Consider the following 24,725-nt stretch of genomic DNA (forward strand, 5'->3'; position numbering starts at 1 on the left):
CTGTTGTATTCAGCATTTCACTGTAAGGTCTACTACACCTGTTGTATTCAGCATTTCACTGTGAGGTCTACTACACCTGTTGTATTCAGCATTTCACTGTAAGGTCTACCTACACCTGTTGTATTCAGCATGTCACTGTAAGGTCTACTACACCTGTTGTATTCAGCATTTCACTGTAAGGTCTACTACACCTGTTGTATTCAGCATTTCACTGTAAGGTCTACTACACCTGTTGTATACAGCATTTCACTGTAAGGTCTACTACACCTGTTGTATTCAGCATTTCACTGTAAGGTCTACTACACCTGTTGTATTCAGCATTTCACTGTAAGGTCTACTACACCTGTTGTATTCAGCATTTCACTGTAAGGTCTACTACACCTGTTGTATTCAGCATTTCACTGTAAGGTCTACTACACCTGTTGTATTCAGCATTTCACTGTAAGGTCTACTACACCTGTTGTATTCAGCATTTCACTGTGAGGTCTACACCTGTTGTATTCAGCATTTCACTGTTGCTGGCAGTTTAAACACTGTACTCTGGTCCATAAGAAGCTGTTGCTGGCAGTTTAAACACTGTACTCTGGTCCATAAGAAGCTGTTGCTGGCAGTTTAAACACTGTACTCTGGTCCATAAGAAGCTGTTGCTGGCAGTTTAAACACTGTACTCTGGTCCATAAGAAGCTGTTGCTGGCAGTTTAAACACTGTACTCTGGTCCATAAGAAGCTGTTGCTGGCAGTTTAAACACTGTACTCTGGTCCATAAGAAGCTGTTGCTGGCAGTTTAAACACTGTACTCTGGTCCATAAGAAGCTGTTGCTGGCAGTTTAAACACTGTACTCTGGTCCATAAGAAGCTGTTGCTGGCAGTTTAAACACTGTACTCTGGTCCATAAGAAGCTGTTGCTGGCAGTTTAAACACTGTACTCTGGTCCATAAGAAGCTGTTGCTGGCAGTTTAAACACTGTACTCTGGTCCATAAGAAGCTGTTGCTGGCAGTTTAAACACTGTACTCTGGTCCATAAGAAGCTGTTGCTGGCAGTTTAAACACTGTACTCTGGTCCATAAGAAGCTGTTGCTGGCAGTTTAAACACTGTACTCTGCACGTGATCTGCCTGCCCTGTGGTTCGGGTGCTGCTTATTATGGGATGCAACACCGCGGGGAGTCTGTAGTTTTGTTTATGTGGTGCTAATTTTCAACTATTGCATATTTGTGGTTGCATTGTTGTGTATTTTCAGACTTGTTTCTCTATCTCTCTTCGTGTGTGTGTGTGTGTGTGTGTACATGTTTTACTTTACTTGTGAGTACCAAAAGTCCTCACAAGAATAGTAAACCAACATAACATTCTGAGAAGTGAGGACATTTTTCCAGGCTATTTTAGGCTTAGGGGTTAGTTTTAGGGTTAGGGGTTAGTTTTAGGGTTAGGGGTTAGTTTTAGGGTTAGGGAAAATAGGATTTTGAATGGGAATCATTTGTGTGTGTGTGTGTGTGTCCAAGACATGCAGAGCCTGGAGCGTCTGTTGAGGGAGGCGGTGTGTAGTGGGCAGCCTCGGACCCACCGACCATGGAGGAAGGTTCTGATCATGGTGGAAGGAATCTACAGGTTAGGACACCTAATTATTCTCTGGGACAGTGTGCAGCTCTCTCTCTCTGTCTCTCTGTCTCTCTCTCTCTGTATCTCTCTCTGTCTCTCTCTCTGTCTCTCTCTCTGTATCTCTCTCTGTCTCTCTCTGTCTCTCTCGCTCTCTCTCTCTCTATCTCTCTCTCTCTCTCTCTCTCTCTCTCTCTCTCTCTCTCTCTCTCTCTCTCTCTCTCTCTCTGTCTCTCTCTGTCTCTCTCTGTCTCTCCCTCTCTGTCTCTCTCGTCTCTCTCTGTCTCTCTCTCTCTGTCTCTCTCTCTGTCTCTGTCTCTCTCTCTCTGTCTCTCTCTCTGTCTCTCTGTCTCTGTCTCTGTCTCTCTCTCTCTCTCTCTGTCTCTCTCTCTCTGTCTCTCTCTCTCTGTCTCTCTCTCTCTGTCTCTCTCTCTCTGTCTCTCTCTCTCTCTCTGTGTCTCTCTCTCTCTCTGTCTCTCTCTCCCAGATGCAGACCACAAAATAATCAATAGTTTAATGAACTGGCAACACACAAACAGAGAACACAGGTATAAATACACAGGGGATAATGGGGAAGATGGGAAACACCTGGATGGGGGTGGAGACAATCACAAAGACAGGTGAGACAGATCAGGGTGTGACAGTACCTCTAGGGGCACCACCTGACGTCCTACCTGGGCGCACACCTGGTTGACCGGGGTGTCAGCGATGAGGCCTGGGTCCAGGATGTCCCTGGCGGGGATCAAGCGCCTCTCCTAACCCTCCCAGTCAAGCAGGTACTGGAACCCCCTGCCCCGGGGTTGAACCTTCAGGAGACGCCTCACCGCTTGTTGGTCGTCGGTGAGACGGGGGAGAGGGATGGGCCTGGAAACGGGAGACAAAGGGCTGTGAGACATGGGTTTGACTCTGGATACATGAAATGTGGGATGTATACAAAGGGGCAATAAACCGGGGGGAGAGTTTGCGGGATTCCACCCGGAGGGGCAGATCCCGGGTGGATAGCCATACCTTCTGCAGAAGATGATACCGGGGAGCCAGGGTCCGATGGCGGTCCGATCGTCGACGATACCTGGAGGGGGTCTTGAGGAGGGCCGACCGGGCTGTCCTCCAGGTTTGACAACAGTGGCAGACATACATCTGGGAAGAAGGTATGCCGACCTCCTCTTCCTGCTCAGGGAAGAGCGGGGGCTGATACCCTAGGGAACACTCAAACGGTGATAGGCGCATGGCAGAGCAGGGAAGGATTCCACCCACACCAGCTACTGGCTCCAGGTGGTGGGGTTGGTGGAGACTAGGCAGCGCAGGGTGGTTGGCTCGTTCCGACTGGCCATTAGACTGGGGGTGGAACCCGGAGGACAGGCTGACCGACGACCCAATGAGAGTGCAGAATGCCTTCCAGAACCAAGACGAGAACTGAGGACCCTGGTCAGAGACCATGTCCATGGGCAGGCCATGGATCCGGAAGACGTGCTGCACCATGAGCTGGGCTGTCTCCTTGGCAGAGGGTAACTTGGGGAGAGGAATGAATGATGTGGGCAGCCTTGGAAAAGCGATCCACCATGGTCAGGGTGGCCTTGTTGCCATCAGACGGGGGGAGACCCGTGACAAAGTCCAGGGAGATGTGAGACCAGGGGCGATGAGGGACAGGCAGAGGTTGGAAGAGGCCAGCCGGAGCTTGTCGAGGGGACTTGTTCCGTGCACAGACCGTGCAGTCGGCGACAAAGTTGGCAACGTCCGGACCATGGTAGGCCAATTAAAGCGTTGTCGCACGAAGGCCAGGGTCCGCTGGGAGCTCGGGTGGCAGGAAAGATGGAGGAATGGGCCAGGACCACGGAGCAGACAGCGTCAGGCACGAACATCCGGTTACCAGGGTTTGGCTCGGACCGCTGCGCCTCCCGGACCTGTTTCCCGATTCCCCAGCTGAGTGCCGTCGCCAGGCACGAGGTAGGAAGGATGGTCTCGGGCTCCGGGGTGGGAGCTGTGGGGTTATAGTGGCGAGACAGGGCATCCAGCTTGACGTTCTTGGACCCTGGCCGGTAGGAGAGGGAAAAGTTGAACCAGGTTAACAGCATCTCGCCTGCCTGGAGTTGAGGCGCTTGGCGGTGCGGAGATACTTCAGGTTTTTGTGGTCGGGAAGAGAGATAGAGAGATTGGGTATTAGTGGTTATGTAATCAGGGAGAGATGGGTATTAGATGTAATGTAACCAGGGAGACAGAGAAAGATGGTATTAGAGGTAATGTAACCAGGGAGACAGAGAAAGATGGTATTAGAGGTAATGTAACCAGGGAGACAGAGAAAGATGGTATTAGAGGTAATGTAACCAGGGAGACAGAGAGAGATGGTATTAGAGGTAATGTAACCAGGGAGACAGAGAGAGATGGTATTAGAGGTAATGTAACCAGGGAGACAGAGAAAGATGGTATTAGAGGTAATGTAACCAGGGAGACAGAGAAAGATGGTATTAGAGGTAATGTAACCAGGGAGACAGAGAGAGATGGTATTAGAGGTAATGTAACCAGGGAGTCGGGGGAAGATGGTATTAGAGGTAATGTAACCAGGGAGTCGGGGGAAGATGGTATTAGAGGTAATGTAACCAGGGAGACAGAGAAAGATGGTATTAGAGGTAATGTAACCAGGGAGACAGAGAAAGATGGTATTAGAGGTAATGTAACTCAGTGTATATCTCTGTGTCCTGTTCTAGTATGGAGGGTTCAGTGGTGCGTCTGCCAGACATCGTAGCCCTGAAGAAGAAGTACAAGGCCTACCTGTACCTGGACGAGGCTCACAGTATCGGGGCGGTGGGGCCGACAGGGAGGGGTGTGACAGAACTGTTTGGGCTGGACCCCTCGGACATCGACGTCATGATGGGAACGTTCACCAAGAGTTTCGGGGCTGCAGGAGGATACATCGCTGGGAAAAAGGTAGGTGGGCATTCCTGGGCGTTCCTGGGCATTCCTGGGCATTCCTGGGCATTCCTGGGCATTCCTGGTCAATTAGATGAACTTGTCATTAGTCCTGGGTCATGTTCAGCAAGGAGAACACGTCTTGGAAAGTTTTTTAAATGTTTTGATGCTAACTCCACTCCCCAGATGTGTAGTTAAACAACTAGGATGCTGAGACAGACAGACAGACAGACAGACAGACAGACAGACAGACAGACAGACAGACAGACAGACAGACAGACAGACAGACAGACAGACAGACAGCCTAACTCCACTCCCCAGATGTGTAGTTAAACAACTAGGATGCTGAGACAGACAGACAGACAGACAGACAGACAGACAGCCTAACTCCACTCCCCAGATGTGTAGTTAAACAACTAGGATGCTGAGACAGACAGACAGACAGACAGACAGACAGACAGACAGACAGACAGACAGACAGACAGACAGACAGACAGACAGACAGACAGACAGACAGACAGACTAACTCCACTCCCCAGATGTGTAGTTAAACAACTAGGATGCTGAGACAGACAGACAGACAGACAGCCTAACTCCACTCCCCAGATGTGTAGTTAAACAACTAGGATGCTGAGACAGACAGACAGACAGACAGACAGCCTAACTCCACTCCCCAGATGTGTAGTTAAACAACTAGGATGCTGAGACAGACAGACAGACAGACAGACAGACAGCCTAACTCCACTCCCCAGATGTGTAGTTAAACAACTAGGATGCTGAGACAGACAGACAGACAGACAGACAGACAGACAGACAGACAGACAGACAGACAGACAGACCTAACTCCAGTCCCCAAATGTGGGCTGGGTTTCGGACATGTTCCTAGTTGAATTCAGTCGGAGCAAAACCCCTTCAAGGCCCTAAAGCAGAGATAGTTACCCAGCCCTAGCTAGAACCAGATGTCTGCTTGTTTCAGGGTTCATTTACCCCTGCCCCCCAGGGCTGACAAAACTGTCAACCACTAGCTGAGTGAATCTACTGTTGACGTTTAGGAACAATGAGCATAACAGGCCTCATCCTTTGGGGCGACAGGTGGTTAGAGTGTAGGGACGGTAGGTAGCCTAGTGGTTAGAGTGTAGGGACGGTAGGTAGCCTAGTGGTTAGAGTGTAGGGACAGTAGGTAGCCTAGTGGTTAGAGTGTAGGGACAGTAGGTAGCCTAGTGGTTAGAGTGTAGGGACGGTAGGTAGCCTAGTGGTTAGAGTGTAGGGACGGTAGGTAGCCTAGTGGTTAGAGTGTAGGGACAGTAGGTAGCCTAGTGGTTAGAGTGTAGGGACGGTAGGTAGCCTAGGGGATAGAGTGTAGGGACGGTAGGTAGCCTAGTGTTTAGAGTGTAGGGACGGTAGGTAGCCTAGTGGTTAGAGCGTTGAACTTGAATGAGGCAGTTAACCCACTGTTCCTAGGAAGGCCGTCATTGAAAATATGAATTTGTTGTTAACTGACTTGCCTAGTTAAATAAAGGTTCAAAAGAACAAAACAAAAAAACTCCTGCCTCACTACAACACGGCCTCTTTACAGTTAGTTGATGCACTGGTATCCCAAAAGTCTTCCTGTTGTATTCAGTCTTCAGATGGCTGAGGAACAGTGACAGAAATGGGTTTTCAGGCTCACGTTGTGTCACATGAGCTCCCTCTACATTATGGTCTCGTGTCGTTTGAGAACAGTTGACTAAGTCAGAGGGTCTCAGTTCGCTCCTCAGGGAACCCCCGGCTATCCTAGAGGGTCTCAGTTCTCTCCTCAGGGACCCCCAGCTATCCTAGAGGGTCTCAGTTCTCTCCTCAGAGACCCACAGCTATCCCAGAGGGTCTCAGTTCTCTCCTCAGGGACCCCCAGCTATCCCAGAGGGTCTCAGTTCTCTCCTCAGGGACCCCCAGCTATCCTAGAGGGTCTCAGTTCTCTCCTCAGGGACCCACAGCTATCCCAGAGGGTCTCAGTTCTCTCCTCAGGGACCCCCAGCTATCCCAGAGGGTCTCAGTTCTCTCCTCAGGGACCCACAGCTATCCTAGAGGGTCTCAGTTCTCTCCTCAGGGACCCACAGCTGTCCCAGAGGGTCTCAGTTCTCTCCTCAGGGACCCCCAGCTGTCCCAGAGGGTCTCAGTTCTCTCCTCAGGGACCCACAGCTGTCCCAGAGGGTCTCAGTTCTCTCCTCAGGGACCCCCAGCTGTCCCAGAGGGTCTCAGTTCTCTCCTCAGGGACCCACAGCTGTCCCAGAGGGTCTCAGTTCTCTCCTCAGGGACCCACAGCTGTCCCAGAGGGTCTCAGTTCTCTCCTCAGGGACCCCCAGCTATCCTAGAGGGTCTCAGTTCTTTCCTCAGGGACCCCCAGCTATCCCAGAGGGTCTCAGTTCTCTCCTCCGGGACCCCCCAGCTATCCCAGAGGGTCTCAGTTCTCTCCTCAGGGACCCACAGCTGTTCCAGAGGGTCTCAGTTCTCTCCTCAGGGACCCCCAGCTGTTCCAGAGCTACCACACCTGATTCAACTAGACAATTATTAACACAATAATAACACCTAGAGAAGTTTAACATATAACATTCTGGTTAAACAGAATAAATCCCTGTACGGTTCTATAGTACAACATTATCTACAAAGAAACTTTAAGATTGAGAAAGGTTTTTTATAGAACCATTCTTTATAGAACCTTAGGAAATAGTTATTTATAGAACCTTAGGAAATGGTTCTTTATAGAACCTTAGGAAATTGTTCTTTATAGAACCTTGGGAAAGGGTTCTTTATAGAACCTTAGTAAAGTGTTTTTATAGAACCTAAGGAAAGGGTTCTTGATAGAACCTCAGGAAATGGTTCTTTATAGAATCTTAGGAAATGGTTCTGCTATGGATAGAAGCCAAATAACCCTTATTTGGCACAATATAGAACTATTTTTTGTGTGTGTGTGCCTGCATAGCCACTCCCACAGTGTGTAATGTTGCCCTGTGATTGGTCTGTATTACAGGAGCTGGTGGACTACCTGCGTAGCCTCTCCCACACTGTGGTGTATGCCTTGGCCACATCTCCCATCACATATATACTATACGTGTATTCATGGCTCTAATGTTATAAACTGTACCCTCTCGCTCTTCTCTCCCTCTCACTCTTCTCTCTCTCTCCCTCCCTCTCGCTCTCTTTCTCTTTCTCTCTCACTCTTCTCTCTCTCTCCCTCCCTCTCGCTCTCTTTCTCTCTCTCTCACTCTTCTCTCTCTCTCCCTCCCTCTCTCACTCTTCTCTCCCTCTCACTCTTCTCTCTCTCTCCCTCCCTCTCGCTCTCTTTCTCTCCCTCTCTCACTCTTCTCTCTCCCTCCCTCTCGCTTTCTCTCTCTCTCTCTTTCTCTCCCTCTCTCGCTCTCTTTTAGGAGCTGGTCGACCACCTGCGTAGCCACTCGCACAGTGCGGTGTACGCCTCGGCCATGTCTCCTCCCGTCACAGAACAGATCCTGAGAGCCATGAAATGCATCATGGGGCTGGATGGAACCACCGTGGGTAAGCTCCCAGAACCTCCCTTTAGTCCCTCAGCCCTTATCATGTGTCCAACAATTGTTCCCAGCTTTCTCTCTCTATGTGTGTGTGTCTCTCTCTCTGTTTCTGTCTCTCTCTCTCTGTGTCTGTCTCTCTCTCTGTGTGTGTCTCTCTCTCTCTGTTTATGTCTCTCTCTCTGTGTCTGTCTCTCTCTCTGTGTCTGTCTCTATCTCTGTGTCTGTCTGTCTCTCTGTTTCTGTCTCTCTGTGTCTGTCTCTCTCTCTGTTTCTGTCTCTCTCTGTGTATGTCTCTCTCTCTCTGTGTCTCTCTCTCTGTCTTTCTCTCTCTCTGTGTCTGTCTCTCTCTGTGTGTGTCTCTCTCTCTCTCTCTCTGTGTCTGTCTCTCTCTCTCTGTGTCTGTCTCTCTCTCTCTGTGTCTGTCTCTCTCTGTGTCTGTCTGTCTCTCTATCTGTCTCTCTATCTCTGTCTGTCTGTCTCTGTGTCTGTCTCTCTCTCTGTGTCTGTCTCTGTGTCTGTCTCTCTCTCTGTGTCGCTCTCTCTCTCTCTGTCTCTCTCTCTCTGTGTTTGTCTCTCTCTCTGTGTCTCTCTCTCTCGGTCTCTCTCTCTCGCTCTGTCTCTCTCTCTCTGTGTCTGAGCCTCGCTCTGTCTCTCTCTCTCTGTGTCTAGTTGTAGATATAGCTGGTCAGATACAGGGTCTAGTTGTAGATATAGATGGTCAGATCCAGGGTCTAGTTGTAGATATAGATGGTCAGATCCTACTAGTAGATATAGATGGTCAGATCCAGGGTCTAGTAGATATAGATGGTCAGATCCAGGGTCTAGTAGATATAGATGGTCAGATCCAGGGTCTAGTTGTAGATATAGATGGTCAGATCCAGGGTCTAGATATAGATGGTCAGATCCAGGGTCTAGTTGTAGATATAGATGGTCAGATCCAGGGTCTAGTAGATATAGATGGTCAGATCCAGGGTCTAGTAGATATAAATGGTCAGATCCAGGGTCTAGTTGTAGATATAGATGGTCAGATCCAGGGTCTAGTTGTAGATATAGATGGTCAGATCCAGGGTCTAGTAGATATAGATGGTCAGATCCAGGGTCTAGTAGATATAGATGGTCAGATCCAGGGTCTAGTAGTAGATATAGATGGTCAGATCCAGGGTCTTGTTGTAGATATAGATGGTCAGATCCAGGGTCTAGTTGTAGATATAGATGGTCAGATCCAGGGTCTAGTAGATCATCTTGTGGGGGTGCTTTGCTGCAGGAGGGACTGGTGCACTTCACAAAATAGATGGCATCATGAGGTAGGAAAATTACGTGGATATATTGAAGCAACATCTCAAGTCATCAGTCAGGCAGGAAGTTAAAGCTTGGTCGCAAACGGGTCTTCCAAATGGACAATGACCCCAAGCATACTTCCAAAGTTGTGGCGAAATGGCGTTAAGGTCAACCAAGCTGTAGACCAAGTAGACCAAGGCTCAGCGTGGAAAGTGTTCATGATTTTAATATTCAAAACAACACTCAAACAAAATAACAAACGTGAAAACTCACAGTTCTGTCGGGCAAAAAAAATCACTAAACAGAAAACAAGATCCCACAAAACCCAAAAGGAAAATGACAACTTATATATGATCCCCAATCAGAGACAACGATAGACAGCTGCCTTTGATTGGGAACCAGACGCGGCCAAAAACAAAGAAATAGAAAACATAGACTTTCCCACCCGAGTCACACCCTGACCTAACCAAACATAGAGAATAATAAGGATCTTTAAGGTCAGGGCGTGACAAAAGTCAAGGTATTGGAGTGGCCATCACAAAGCCCTGACCTTAATCCCATAGAACATTTGTGGGCAGAACTGAAAAAGCGTGTGCGAGCAAGGAGGCCTACAAACCTGACTCCGTTACACCAGCTCTGTCAGGAGGAACAGGCAAAAATTCATTCACCCAACTTATTGTGGGAAGCATGTGGAAGGCTACCTGAAACGTTTGACCCAAGTTAAACAATTTAAAGGCAATGCTACCAAATACTAATTGAGTGCATGTAAACTTCTGACCCACTGGGAATGTGATGAAAGAAATAAAAGCTGAAATACATCATTGTCTCTGCTGTTATTCTGACATTTCACATTCTTAAAATAAAGTGGTGATCCTAACTGACCTAAGACAGCGATTTTTACTCTGATTAAATGTCAGGAATTGTGAAAAACAGAGTTTAAATGTATTTGGCTAAGGTGTAAGTAAAGCTCCGACTTCAACTGTACCACGGGTATGACAAAACATTACTTTTTACTGTTGTAATTACATTGGTAACCAGTTTATAATAGAAATAAGGCTCCCCCAGGGTTTGCGGTATACGGCCAATATATCACGGCCGCATTGAGTAATGCATAAAAACAGCCCTTAGCCGTGGTATATTGGCCATATACCGCACCGCCTTGGGCATTTGATCTGGCGAGGTTTAATAAGGGCGGCAGGGTAGCCTAGTGGTTAGAGCGTTGGAGTAGTAACCGGAAGGTTGCAAGTTCAAATCCCCGAGCTGACATCTGTCGTTCTGCCCCTGAACATGCAATGCAGTTAACCCACTGTTCCTAGGCCGTCATTGAAAATAAGAATCTGTTCTTAACTGACTTGCCTGGTTAAATAAAGGTTCAATTAAAAAAATATAAAATGGCAAATTAACTTTTTTATCTTTCCATACATTCAAATTCCTTCATTATGTCATAGCTTTCAATAATGATTATTTTGAGGAAAATGTTGCTTCTAACGTCGTTACTATGACTCGATAACGTTATGGGGTAAAATAATTATTGTATAAATATGGCAACTCCTCTCTTGCTGTGAACAAACATAAATTGGTGCTTAAGTTTCCTTTTTTGGCGGGTTTTCAGTAGTCATTGAGCTACAAAATGTAGCTTGACCTGGCAACCCTGAGGCCAAGCTCTGAAAGGTAGAATGTATTCGTGGTGTGTGTCGTAGATCTAAATAAAAGGTCAGAGTCAAGGCTTTCCATGATTCACTGGTGACTGACCCACTGTCCTCTGGCCCTGGAGGCTCTGAGAGGTAGGAGGAGGGATGCTTGGTGTCTGACACAGCTGTTCGTCGGGAAGGAAATGACCTCTGACCTGCCTGTCAGTTGTGTACACTTCCAACACACCAGGGAATGGTGAAGTCAGACATCTCCACACTAAAGGTTAAAGTTTACACAGCTTTGGGGTGAGAGGTCACGTTATGAATACAAATACTGGAAGGGAATGCGAAATATGTCTATCTCTCTCGCTCTGATTTAGAAGGGTTGGGTTAAATGCGGAAGACACATTTCAGTTGAGTGCAGTCAGTTGTACAACTGACTAGTTGTATCCCCCTCTCGCTCTCTCTCGTTCTCTGTGGTTGTCTTAAACAACAAGCCATAGAGGAAGGTGAACAGCACTTCCATGAAACCGGCACTTGCTTTTGTCAACATTATGTCAAGAATTTGTCTTATTTTATCAGGAGGGAGCAGTTGACAAAACAGGGCTTGTGTTTTCGGCAGGTTATTAAGTGTCTTCTGTCTTCTATCGTTGCTTTGAATAGCCAATCAGCTCTGAGGTAAATGCCCTACTGGTTGGTCCTAAAGTTGCCTGGCACTGGCTCTTACCTGGCTCGCCCTTAGCTCTTACCTGGCTCTCCCTTAGCTCTTACCTGGCTCTCCCTTAGCTCTTACCTGGCTCTCCCTTAGCTCTTACTCTTACATAGCACCCTATTCCCTACATATCCCTATAGGCTCTGGTCTAATGTAGTGCACTATATAGGGAATAGGGTTCCATAGGGTTCTGGTCTAAAGTAGTGCACTATATAGGGAATAGAGGTCCATAGGGCTCTGGTCTAAAGTAGTGCACTATATAGGGAATCGGGTGCCATATGCGATGTGTCTCTGGTCTTGGCAAGGTGTAAGTGTGTATTACACCTCACTCCCTCCCTTCATCAGATGAACAATCCAGAACCAACTGGCTGCAGGAGCAGGATACAGAGAGCTGGAGAGGAGGTTGTGGAGAAGCATTGATATGCTGTACAGTAATCACGTATTGAAGGAGAAAGTCCTTGATGGCTGACAGGAGGTTGGTAGGAACCAGATGGCTGGACAGAGAGAGAGAAATGGGGCGAGGGGAGAGAGACAGAGAGAGAGAAATGGGGTGAGGGGAGGAAGAGAGAGAAATGGGGCGAGGGGAGGGAGAGAGAGAAATGGGGCGAGGGGAGGGAGAGAGAGACAGAGAGAGAGAAATGGGGCGAGGGGAGGGAGAGAGAGAAATGGGGCGAGGGGAGGGAGAGAGAGACAGAGAGAGAGAAATGGGGTGAGGGGAGGGAGAGAGATGGAAGGGAGAGGGGGGAGAGAGCTAGAGAGATGTGGACATTAGGGAGAGAGAGCAGCAGGGCTCTTCAGTAATCACTGGCTATGAAGCCTGGAAGTACAGGGTGGAATGGCCCAGACTGAGGGGCTGGACTGAGGAACAGCAGGGTGGACACTCCAGGAGAGTTCCCACTAACACTATCACTACACTATCACTATCACTACACTGTCACTACACTATCACTACACTGTCACTACACTACGCTATCACTACGCTATCACTACACTATCACTACACTGTCACTACACTATCACTACACTGTCACTACACTACGCTATCACTACGCTATCACTACACTATCACTACACTGTCACTACACTATCACTACACTGTCACTACACTACGCTATCACTACGCTATCACTACACTATCACCACACTGTCACTACACTATCACTACACTGTCACTACACTACGCTATCACTACGCTATCACTACACTATCACCACACTACACTATCACTATACTATCACTATACTACACGATCACTATACTATCACTACACTATCACTACACTACACTATCACTATACTATCAATATACTACACTATCCCTATACTATCACTACACTATCACTACACTATCACTATCACTATCACCACACTACAATATCACTATACTATCACTACACTATCACTACACTACACTATCACTATACTATCAATATACTACACTATCCCTATACTATCACTACACTATCACTACACTATCACTATCAATATCACCACACTACACTATCACTACACTATCACCACACTACACTATCACTACACTATCACTACACTACACAACCCTATCACTACACTATCACTACACTATCACTATCACTATACTATCATTACACTACACTATCACTATATTATCACTACACTACCACTACACTATCACTACGCTATCACTACACTATCACTACACTATCACGATGATATCACTACACTATCACTACACTATCACTACACTATCACTACACTATGCTATCACTACACTATCACTACACTGTCACTACACTACACTATCACTACGCTATCACTACACTATCACTACACTATCACTACGCTATCACTACACTGTCACTACACTACACTATCACTACACTGCCACTACACTATCACTACACTATCACTACACTACACTATCACTATCACTATACTATCATTACACCACACTATCACTATATTATCACTACACTATCATGATGCTATCACTGCACTATCACTACACTATCACTACACTAAACTATCACTACACTATCACTACACTATCACTACACTGTCACAACACTACACTATCACTACACTACGCTATCACTACACTATCACTACACTGTCACTACACTATCACTACACTACACTATCACTACACTATCACTACACTACACTATCACTACACTACACTATCACTATCACTATACTATCATTACACCACACTATCACTATATTATCACTACACTATCATGATGCTATCACTGCACTATCACTACACTAAACTATCACTACACTATCACTACACTATCACTACACTGTCACTACACTACACTATCACTACACTACGCTATCACTACACTATCACTACACTGTCACTACACTATCACTACACTACACTATCACTACACTATCACTACGCTATCACTACACTGTCACTACACTACACTATCACTACACTACGCTATCACTACACTATCACTACACTACCACTATCACTACACTATCACTACATTGAACTATCACTACACTATCACTACACTACACAATCACTACACTGTCATTACACTACCACTATCACTACACTATCACTACAATATCACTACACCAAACTATCACTACACTATCACTACACTAAACTATCACTACACTATCACTACACTAAACCATCACTACACTAAACTGTCACTACACTAACTATCACTAAACTATCACTACACCACAGTGGATATTCCTGGAAGGTTCTCATAACTCTGAACGAATGGCAATTCCTGGTGGGTCACCGAGCAGAGCCAATGTCCATCCATACGCTGGCAGAGCACATACTGGGTTTACTTTCCAACGGCTGGGGTCTGTGGCTGAGGAACGGAGGCTTTAGAGGTAGCCGTGTGAGGTTCTATCTTCCAACACTGTGACCCCCCCCCCTCTCCATCCCTGGTTCATGTTAACTGGCCAGGTGGTATGGTGCAGCTCATTAAAGTGTCCAGGGTCAGTTTAAACCTACATGTGGTTCAAGTTGACTGAAACAATGTAGAAGAGACAGTGTTCTATAATGTATGCTGTGGCTCCAGTGCTATGAAGTATTACTCCCCCATGATGGTTCCCTACACCACCGTGGCTCATCTTCTGGGGGTGACAGGTAACCTAAAGGTTAGCGGGGCAGAACTGTTACCAAAGTGTTGCCGGTTTGAAACCCAAGGCTGACAGGAAGAAGTTGTGGATTCGTTCAAATCAACTCGAAGCGAAACACTTAACTGATCCAGGGTTGCTGCACTGGGGTTTATTCTGGATGCTAGATAACTGTCACGGTGTTCGTAATAATGGTCGGACCAAGACGCAGCGCGATATGAGTTCCACATACTTTATTATTAGTGAACCTTAACAAAACAGTAAACAATAAACAATAAACAATAAACAGTAAACAATAAACAATAAGCAGTAAACAATAAACAATAAACAATAAACAATAAACAATAAACAATAAACAGTAAACAATAAACAATAAACAATAAACAATAAACAATAAACAATAAACAATAAACAATAAACAGTAAACAATAAACAATAAACAATAAACAATAAACAGTAAACAGTAAACAATAAACAATAAACAATAAACAATAGACAATAAACAATAAACAATAAGCAGTAAACAATAAACAATAAACAGTAAACAATAAACAATAAACAGTAAACAATAAACAATAAACAATAAACAATAAACAATAAACAGTAAACAGTAAACAATAAACAATAAACAATAAACAATAAACAATAAACAATAAACAATAAACAGTAAACAATAAACAATAAGCAATAAACAATAAACAATAAACAGTAAACAATAAACAATAAACAATAAACAGTAAACAATAAACAATAAACAATAAACAATAAACGAACAAACCGTGACTCCTGAGGTGCTATGTGCAATAACTCCAAACATAAACAATATCCCATAACCCACAGGTGGAAAAAAATTATACTTAAATGTGATCCCCATTTAGAGACAACGATAACCAGCTGCCTCTAATTGGGAACCATACAAATCACCAACATAGAAATTCACACCTAGAACCCCACATAGAAAATATAAACTAGAACAACCCCCCAGTCACACCTACTCTACCATAGAAAATAAAAGCTTTCCAAGGTCAGGATGTGACAATAACAAATTAATGTATGAATAAACCTTACGTTTTTCTCCTGACTCCAGGCCAAGGTTGGACCCCATCACCACTAGCCCTAACCCCATATTAACTCTCTCCAGGGTTGACCTCATCCCCACTAGCCCTAACCCCATATTAACTCTCTCCAGGGCTGGACCCCATCACCACTAGCCCTAACCCCATATTAACTCTCTCCAGGGTTGGACCCCATCCCCACTAGCCCTAACCCCATATTAACTCTCTCCAGGGTTGGACCCCATCACCACTAGCCCTAACCCCATATTAACTCTCTCCAGGGTTGACCTCATCCCCACTAGCCCTAACCCCATATTAACTCTCTCCAGGGTTGACCTCATCCCCACTAGCCCTAACCCCATATTAACTCTCTCCAGGGTTGGACCCCATCACCACTAGCCCTAACCCCATATTAACTCTCTCCAGGGTTGGACCCCATCACCACTAGCCCTAACCCCATATTAACTCTCTCCAGGGTTGGACCCCATCACCACTAGCCCTAACCCCATATTAACTCTCTCCAGGGTTGGACCCCATCACCACTAGCCCTAACCCCATATTAACTCTCTCCAGGGTTGGACCCCATCACCACTAGCCCTAACCCCATATTAACTCTCTCCAGGGCTGGACCCCATCACCACTAGCCCTAACCCTATATTAACTCTCTCCAGGGCTGGACCCCATCACCACTAGCCCTAACCCCATATTAACTCTCTCCAGGGTTGACCCCATCCCCACTAGCCCTAACCCCATATTAACTCTCTCCAGGGTTGACCTCATCCCCACTAGCCCTAACCCCATATTAACTCTCTCCAGGGTTGACCCCATCCCCACTAGCCCTAACCCCATATTAACTCTCTCCAGGGCTGGACCCCATCACCACTAGCCCTAACCCCATATTAACTCTCTCCAGGGCTGGACCCCATCACCACTAGCCCTAACCCCATATTAAATCTCTCCAGGGCTAGACCCCATCACCACTAGCCCTAACCCCATATTAACTCTCTCCAGGGCTGGACCCCATCACCACTAGCCCTAACCCCATATTAACTCTCTCCATGGTTGGACCCCATCACCACTAGCCCTAACCCCATATTAACTCTCTCCAGGGCTGGACCCCATCACCACTAGCCCTAACCCCATATTAACTCTCTCCAGGGTTGGACCCCATCACCACTAGCCCTAACCCCATATTAACTCTCTCCAGGGATGACCCCATCCCCACTAGCCCTAACCCCATATTAACTCTCTCCAGGGCTGGACCCCATCACCACTAGCCCTAACCCCATATTAACTCTCTCCAGGGCTGGACCCCATCACCACTAGCCCTAACCCCATATTAACTCTCTCCAGGGTTGGACCCCATCACCACTAGCCCTAACCCCATATTAACTCTCTCCAGGGCTGGACCCCATCACCATTAGCCCTAACCCCATATTAACTCTCTCCAGGGTGGACCCCATCACCACTAGCCCTAACCCCATATTAACTCTCTCCAGGGTTTGACCCCATCACCACTAGCCCTAACCCCATATTAACTCTGTCTCTGTAGGTCAGGCCAGGGTGCACCAGCTAGCCGAGAACACACGCTACTTCAGGTCTCGTCTTCAAGAGATGGGCTTCATCATCTATGGTAACGATGATTCTCCTGTGGTCCCAATTCTGCTCTACATGCCAGGAAAAGTTGTGTAAGTTGCTTTCATTTGGTTTATTCGACAGGGACAATGCACAGTCAGTGAATCAATCAGTGAATCAGTCAGTGAATCAATCAGTGAATCAGACAGTGAATCAGTCAGTGAATCAGTCAGTGAATCAGTCAGTGAGTCTGTTCTACATGCTGGGAACGTGATATAAGTATCAGAACGTACCTTTCATACATTTGTATATTTTATTGTGGAAGGAATGAAAGGAGAGGTTAGATTGTGGTCCTTTTGTAGCTCACAGTTGGTTGAACGTGGTGCTTGTAACGCCAAGGGTAGTGGGTTCGATTCCTGGGACCAGCCGACTGGTAAACATTCATGCACCTCATGGGTATAAATCGCTTTGGATAAAAGTCTGCTAAATGGTATATTAGATTAGGAATATAACCCTTGCCACTAGGGGGCGTATGTAGTCTGTTGTCTGACCTACCACCACCATCAGACCCAGACAAGACCACCTTCAACTAATCACCTGGCACATAGAATAACTCATAGAGGAAATCTGATTTCACTTTGTGTCTTTCTCATCTGTTACCTTCTGTGGACATGACAGGGTAGCCTAGTGGTTAGAGTGTAGAGGTGGTAGGTAGCCTAGTGGTTAGAGTGTAGAGGTGGTAGGGTAGACTAGTGGTTAGAGTGTAGAGGTGGTAGGTAGCCTAGTGGTTAGAGTGTAGAGGTGGCAGGGTAGCCTAGTGGTTAGAGTGTGGAGGTGGCAGGGTAGCCTAGTGGTTAGAGTGTAGAGACGGCAGGGTAGTCTAGTGGTTAGAGTGTAGAGACGGCAGGGTAGCCTAGTGGTTAGAGTGTAGAGGTGGTAGGTAGCCTAGTGGTTAGAGTGTAGAGACGGCAGGGTAGCCTAGTGGTTAGAGTGTAGGGACGGTAGGTAGCCTAGTGGTTAGAGTGTAGAGGTGGCAGGGTAGCCTAGTGGTTAGAGTGTAGAGGTGGCAGGGTAGCCTAGTGGTTAGAGTGTAGAGGTGGCAGGGTAGCCTAGTGGTTAGAGTGTAGAGGCGGCAGGGTAGCCTAGTGGTTAGAGTGTAGAGGTGGCAGGGTAGCCTAGTGGTTAGAGTGTATAGACGTTAGGTAGCCTAGTGGTTAGAGTGTAGAGACGGCAGGGTAGCCTAGTGGTTAGAGTGTAGAGACGGTAGGTAGCCTAGTGGTTAGAGTGTAGAGACGGCAGGGTAGCCTAGTGGTTAGAGTGTAGAGGTGGTAGGGTAGCCTAGTGGTTAGAGTGTAGAGACGGCAGGGTAGCCTAGTGGTTAGAGCGTAGGAACGTTAGGTAGCCTAGTGGTTAGAGTGTAGAGATGGCAGGGTAGCCAGTGGTTAGAGTGTAGAGACGGCAGGGTAGCCTAGTGGTTAGAGTGTAGAGACGGTAGGGTAGCCTAGTGGTTAGAGTGTAGAGGTGGTAGGGTAGCCTAGTGGTTAGAGTGTAGAGACGGCAGGGTAGCCTAGTGGTTAGAGCGTAGGAACGTTAGGTAGCCTAGTGGTTAGAGTGTAGAGATGGCAGGGTAGCCAGTGGTTAGAGTGTAGAGACGGCAGGGTAGCCTAGTGGTTAGAGTGTAGAGGCGGCAGGGTAGCCTAGTGGTTAGAGTGTAGAGACGGTAGGTCGCCTAGTGGTTAGAGTGTAGAGACGGCAGGGTAGCCTAGTGGTTAGAGTGTAGAGGCGGCAGGGTAGCCTAGTGGTTAGAGTGTAGAGACGGTAGGTAGCCTAGTGGTTAGAGTGTAGAGACGGCAGGGTAGCCTAGTGGTTAGAGTGTAGAGACGGCAGGGTAGCCTAGTGGTTAGAGTGTAGAGACGGCAGGGTAGCCTAGTGGTTAGAGTGTAGAGACGGTAGGTAGCCTAGTGGTTAGAGTGTAGAGACGGCAGGGTAGCCTAGTGGTTAGAGTGTAGAGACGGTAGGTAGCCTAGTGGTTAGAGTGTATAGACGGCAGGGTAGCCTAGTGGTTAGAGTGTAGAGACGGCAGGGTAGCCTAGTGGTTAGAGTGTAGAGGTGGCAGGTAGCCTAGTGGTTAGTTTGTACAGACGGCAGGGTAGCCTAGTGGTTAGAGTGTAGAGACGGCAGGGTAGCCTAGTGGTTAGAGTGTAGAGACGACAGGGTAGCCTAGTGGTTAGAGTGTAGAGACGGCAGGGTAGCCTAGTGGTTAGAGTGTAGAGGTGGCAGGTAGCCTAGTGGTTAGAGTGTAGAGACGGCAGGGTAGCCTACTGGTTAGAGTGTAGAGACGGCAGGGTAGCCTAGTGGTTAGAGTGTAGAGATGACAGGGTAGCCTAGTGGTTAGAGTGTAGAGACGGCAGGGTAGCCTAGTGGTTAGAGTGTAGAGACGGCAGGGTAGCCTAGTGGTTAGAGTGTAGAGACGGCAGGGTAGCCTAGTGGTTAGAGTGTAGAGACGGCAGGGTAGCCTAGTGGTTAGAGTGTAGAGACGGCAGGGTAGCCTAGTGGTTAGAGTGTAGAGACGGCAGGGTAGCCTAGTGGTTAGAGTGTAGAGATGGCAGGGTAGCCTAGTGGTTAGTGTGTAAAGACGGCAGGGTAGCCTAGTGGTTAGAGTGTAGAGATGGCAGGGTAGCCTAGTGGTTAGAGTGTAGAGACGGCAGCGTAGCCTAGTGGTTAGAGTGTAGAGACGGCAGGGTAGCCTAGTGGTTAGAGTGTAGAGACGGCAGGGTAGCCTAGTGGTTAGAGCGTAGGGACGTTAGGTAGCCTAGTGGTTAGAGTGTAGAGACAGCAGGGTAGCCAGTGGTTAGAGTGTAGAGACGGCAGGGTAGCCTAGTGGTTAGAGTGTAGAGGCGGCAGGGTAGCCTAGTGGTTAGAGTGTAGAGACGGTAGGTCGCCTAGTGGTTAGAGTGTAGAGACGGCAGGGTAGCCTAGTGGTTAGAGTGTAGAGGCGGCAGGGTAGCCTAGTGGTTAGAGTGTAGAGACGGTAGGTAGCCTAGTGGTTAGAGTTCAAACCCCCGAGCTGACAAGGTACAAATCTGTCATTCTGCCCCTGAACAAGGCAGTTAACCCACTGTTCCTAGACCAGTTAACCCACTGTTCCTAGGCCAGTTAACCCACTGTTCCTAGGCCAGTTAACCCACTGTTCCTAGACCAGTTAACCCACTGTTCCTAGGCCAGTTAACCCACTGTTCCTAGGCCAGTTAACCCACTGTTCCTAGACCAGTTAACCCACTGTTCCTGGACCAGTTAACCCACTGTTCCTAGACCAGTTAACCCACTGTTCCTAGGCCAGTTAACCCACTGTTCCTAGACCAGTTAACCCACTGTTCCTAGGCCAGTTAACCCACTGTTCCTAGGCCAGTTAACCCACTGTTCCTAGACCAGTTAACCCACTGTTCCTACAGTTAACCCCACTGTTCCTAGGACCAGTTAACCCACTGTTCCTAGGCCAGTTAACCCACTGTTCCTAGGCCAGTTAACCCACTGTTCCTAGGCCAGTTAACCCCACTGTTCCTAGGCCAGTTAACCCACTGTTCCTAGGCCAGTTTAACCCACTGTTCCTAGGCCAGTTAACCCACTGTTCCTAGACCAGTTAACCCACTGTTCCTAGACCAGTTAACCACTGTTCCTAGACCAGTTAACCCACTGGTCCTAGGCCAGTTAACCCACTGTTCCTAGGCCAGTTAACCCACTGTTCCTAGGCCAGTTTAACCCACTGTTCCTAGACCAGTTACCCACTGTTCCTAGACCAGTTAACCCACTGTTCCTAGGCCAGTTAACCCACTGTTCCTAGGCCAGTTAACCCACTGTTCCTAGGCCAGTTAACCCACTGTTCCTAGACCAGTTAACCCACTGTTCCTAGGCCAGTTAACCCACTGTTCCTAGACCAGTTAAACCCACTGTTCCTAGGCCAGTTAACCCACTGTTCATGCCAGTTAACCCACTGTTCCTAGACCAGTTAACCCACTGTTCCTAGGCCAGTTAACCCACTGTTCCTAGACCAGTTAACCCACTGTTCCTAGGCCAGTTAACCCACTGTTCCTAGGCCAGTTAACCCACTGTTCCTAGGCCAGTTAACCCACTGTTCCTAGGCCAGTTAACCCACTGTTCCTAGACCAGTTAACCCACTGTTCCTAGGCCAGTTAACCCACTGTTCCTAGGCCAGTTAACCCACTGTTCCTAGGCCAGTTAACCCACTGTTCCTAGCCAGTTAACCCACTGTTCCTAGACCAGTTAACCCACTGTTCCTAGACCAGTTAACCCACTGTTCCTAGACCAGTTAACCCACTGTTCCTAGGCCAGTTAACCCACTGTTCCTAGGCCAGTTAACCCACTGTTCCTAGGCCAGTTAACCCACTGTTCCTAGACCCAGTTAACCCACTGTTCCTAGGCCAGTTAACCCACTGTTCCTAGACCAGTTAACCCACTGTTCCTAGGCCAGTTAACCCACTGTTCCTAGGCCAGTTAACCCCACTGTTCCTAGACCAGTTAACCCACTGTTCCTAGGCCAGTTAACCCACTGTTCCTAGACCAGTTAACCCACTGTTCCTAGGCCAGTTAACCCACTGTTCCTAGGCCAGTTAACCCACTGTTCCTAGGCCAGTTAACCCACTGTTCCTAGACCAGTTAACCCCACTGTTCCTAGACCAGTTAACCCACTGTTCCTAGGCCAGTTAACCCACTGTTCCTAGACCAGTTAACCCACTGTTCCTAGGGCCGTCATTGAAATAAGAATTTGTTCTTAACTGACTTGCCTGGTTAAATAAAAAAACATTTTTTAAATATATATATACAGTACAGTATAGCTGCAGATATGGTAGAATTGGTTAGTTCCAGAGGCCACAACAATGTCTGAATGTGTTTACTACAGGTCAGCTATTGGCCATGATCTTTTTGCTGTTTCAATTGATCGAGTCACTTGGACTAATTGTCATACAGCTACCATATCTGTTGTTGGAAAGCAGGTGGTCCTTTTACTAGGGGTCAGTTCAGAAGCAACAACAACAACAAAGGGTCAATATTGAGTGTCTTTTCAAGATGACTTTGAACAGCGGCCATGTTTACTGTGTCCAGATGCTCAGTGAATCAGTCAGTGAATCAGACAGTGAATCAGTCAGTGAATCAGTCAGTGAATCAGTAGGTGAATCAGACAGTGAATCAGTCAGTGAATCAGTCAGTGAATCAGACAGTGAATCAGACAGTGAATCAGTCAGTGAATCAGTCAGTGAATCAGTCAGTGAATCAGACAGTGAATCAATCAGTGAATCAGTCAGTGAATCATATAAAATGTAGTAGGCGAGGATCGTATTCACACAGGACAGACACTTTCAGATGCGTCCCAAAGATAACAGCCTTCTGACAGGATAACAACGAACCCTGTTGAGCAGCTGGAGGACCTTGTATACTGGGCTTCCTTCTACTATGATGTCATCACTGGTCGTCTGCTGTCCTAGTTCCTGGTGGAAAACTAGGTTCATGTCCATCTTTACCATTCCACTCAGTGGCACCAAGGACAAATAGCAGAACATTTGATCAAATGCTACCATGTGGTTTGATCATGTGAGCGAGTAGTAAACAAGGTCATACGTTCAGGGTCATACTGTATGTTCAGGGTCATACTGTATGTTCAGGGTCACACTGTATGTTCAGGGTCATAGTATATGTTCAGGGTCATAGTATATGTTCAGGGTCATAATGTATGTTCAGGGTCATGGTGTATGTTCAGGGTCATAGTATATGTTCAGGGTCATAGTATATGTTCAGGGTCATAATGTATGTTCAGGGTCACACTGTATGTTCAGGGTCATACTGTATGTTCAGGGTCACACTGTATGTTCAGGGTCATAGTATATGTTCAGGGTCATACTGTATGTTCAGGGTCATGGTGTATGTTCAGGGTCATACTGTATGTTCAGGGTCACACTACGTTCAGGGTCACACTGTATGTTCAGGGTCACACTGTATGTTCAGGGTCATAGTGTATATTCAGGGTCATACTGTATGTTCAGGGTCATACTGTATGTTCAGGGTCATACTGTATGTTCAGGGGTCACACTGTATGTTCAGGGTCATACTGTATGTTCAGGGTCATACTGTATGTTCAGGGTCATAGTGTATGTTCAGGGTCATAGTGTATGTTCAGGGTCATACTGTATGTTCAGGGTCATACTGTATGTTCAGGGTCACACTGTATGTTCAGGGTCATACTGTATGTTCAGGGTCATACTGTATGTTCAGGGTCACACTGTATGTTCAGGGTCATACTGTATGTTCAGGGTCACACTACGTTCAGGGTCATAGTGTATGTTCAGGGTCATACTGTATGTTCAGGGTCATACTGTATGTTCAGGGTCATACTGTATGTTCAGGGTCACACTACGTTCAGGGTCATACTGTATGTTCAGGGTCACACTACGTTCAGGGTCATAGTGTATGTTCAGGGTCATACTGTATGTTCAGGGTCATACTGTATGTTCAGGGTCATACTGTATGTTCAGGGTCACACTACGTTCAGGGTCATAGTGTATGTTCAGGGTCATACTGTATGTTCAGGGTCATACTGTATGTTCAAGGTCATACTGTATGTTCAGGGTCATACTGTATGTTCAGGGTCATACTGTATGTTCAGGGTCATACTGTATGTTCAAGGTCATACTGTATGTTCAGGGTCACACTGTATGTTCAGGGTCACACTGTAATGTTCAGGGTCATACTGTATGTTCAGGGTCATACTGTATGTTCAAGGTCATACTGTATGTTCAGGGTCACACTGTATGTTCAGGGTCACACTGTATGTTCAGGGTCATACTGTATGTTCAGGGTCCATACTGTATGTTCAGGGTTTAACACTTTCAGTTGTGTATTTCATGGTGGTCCAGGCAGGTTACTGTACAGCCCTTTATGACAGCTGGGTAAAAGGGGCTGTAAATACAAATGATTGATACATTGGTACGTTCATTCCTCCCTGCGCCTTGTCTTTCACAATGCCTTCCTGTGACTGTGTGCTGCCTCTGTAGGGCTTTCTCTCGCGCCATGCTGAAGAGGAAGATAGGAGTGGTGGTGGTAGGGTTTCCTGCTACGCCCATCACAGAGGCACGGGCACGCTTCTGTCTGTCTGCTGCACACACCAAGGCCATGCTCGACCAGGTGAGTACAACACGCAAACACACACAGGGACACAAACACACACACACACATAGAGACATACATCTCTCTCTCTCCATCTCCCCCTCTCTCAATTAAATTCTCTCTCTCTTTCTCAATTTATTTCAATTTCTCTCTCTCTCTCTCCTCCCTCTCTCTCTCTCTCTCC

The 24,725-nt window shown here is 47.0% G+C and overlaps 1 protein-coding gene across 1 annotated transcript in view; it reads left to right on the forward strand.

The window, feature by feature from the left end:
- The window catches only part of sptlc3 (serine palmitoyltransferase, long chain base subunit 3), a 155,899-nt gene that overhangs the window by 130,744 nt on the left and 430 nt on the right, over positions 1-24,725 (forward strand). The window contains exons 7-11 of the mRNA XM_031799979.1: positions 1,498-1,603; positions 4,294-4,513; positions 7,900-8,026; positions 17,343-17,478; positions 24,430-24,611. Coding sequence (XP_031655839.1) covers positions 1,498-1,603; positions 4,294-4,513; positions 7,900-8,026; positions 17,343-17,478; positions 24,430-24,611 — 771 coding nt within the window. The remainder of the gene's footprint in view (positions 1-1,497; positions 1,604-4,293; positions 4,514-7,899; positions 8,027-17,342; positions 17,479-24,429; positions 24,612-24,725) is intronic.

Source organism: Oncorhynchus kisutch, linkage group LG20 (assembly GCF_002021735.2).
Source record: "Oncorhynchus kisutch isolate 150728-3 linkage group LG20, Okis_V2, whole genome shotgun sequence".
In the NCBI taxonomy this organism is placed as follows: domain Eukaryota; kingdom Metazoa; phylum Chordata; class Actinopteri; order Salmoniformes; family Salmonidae; genus Oncorhynchus; species Oncorhynchus kisutch.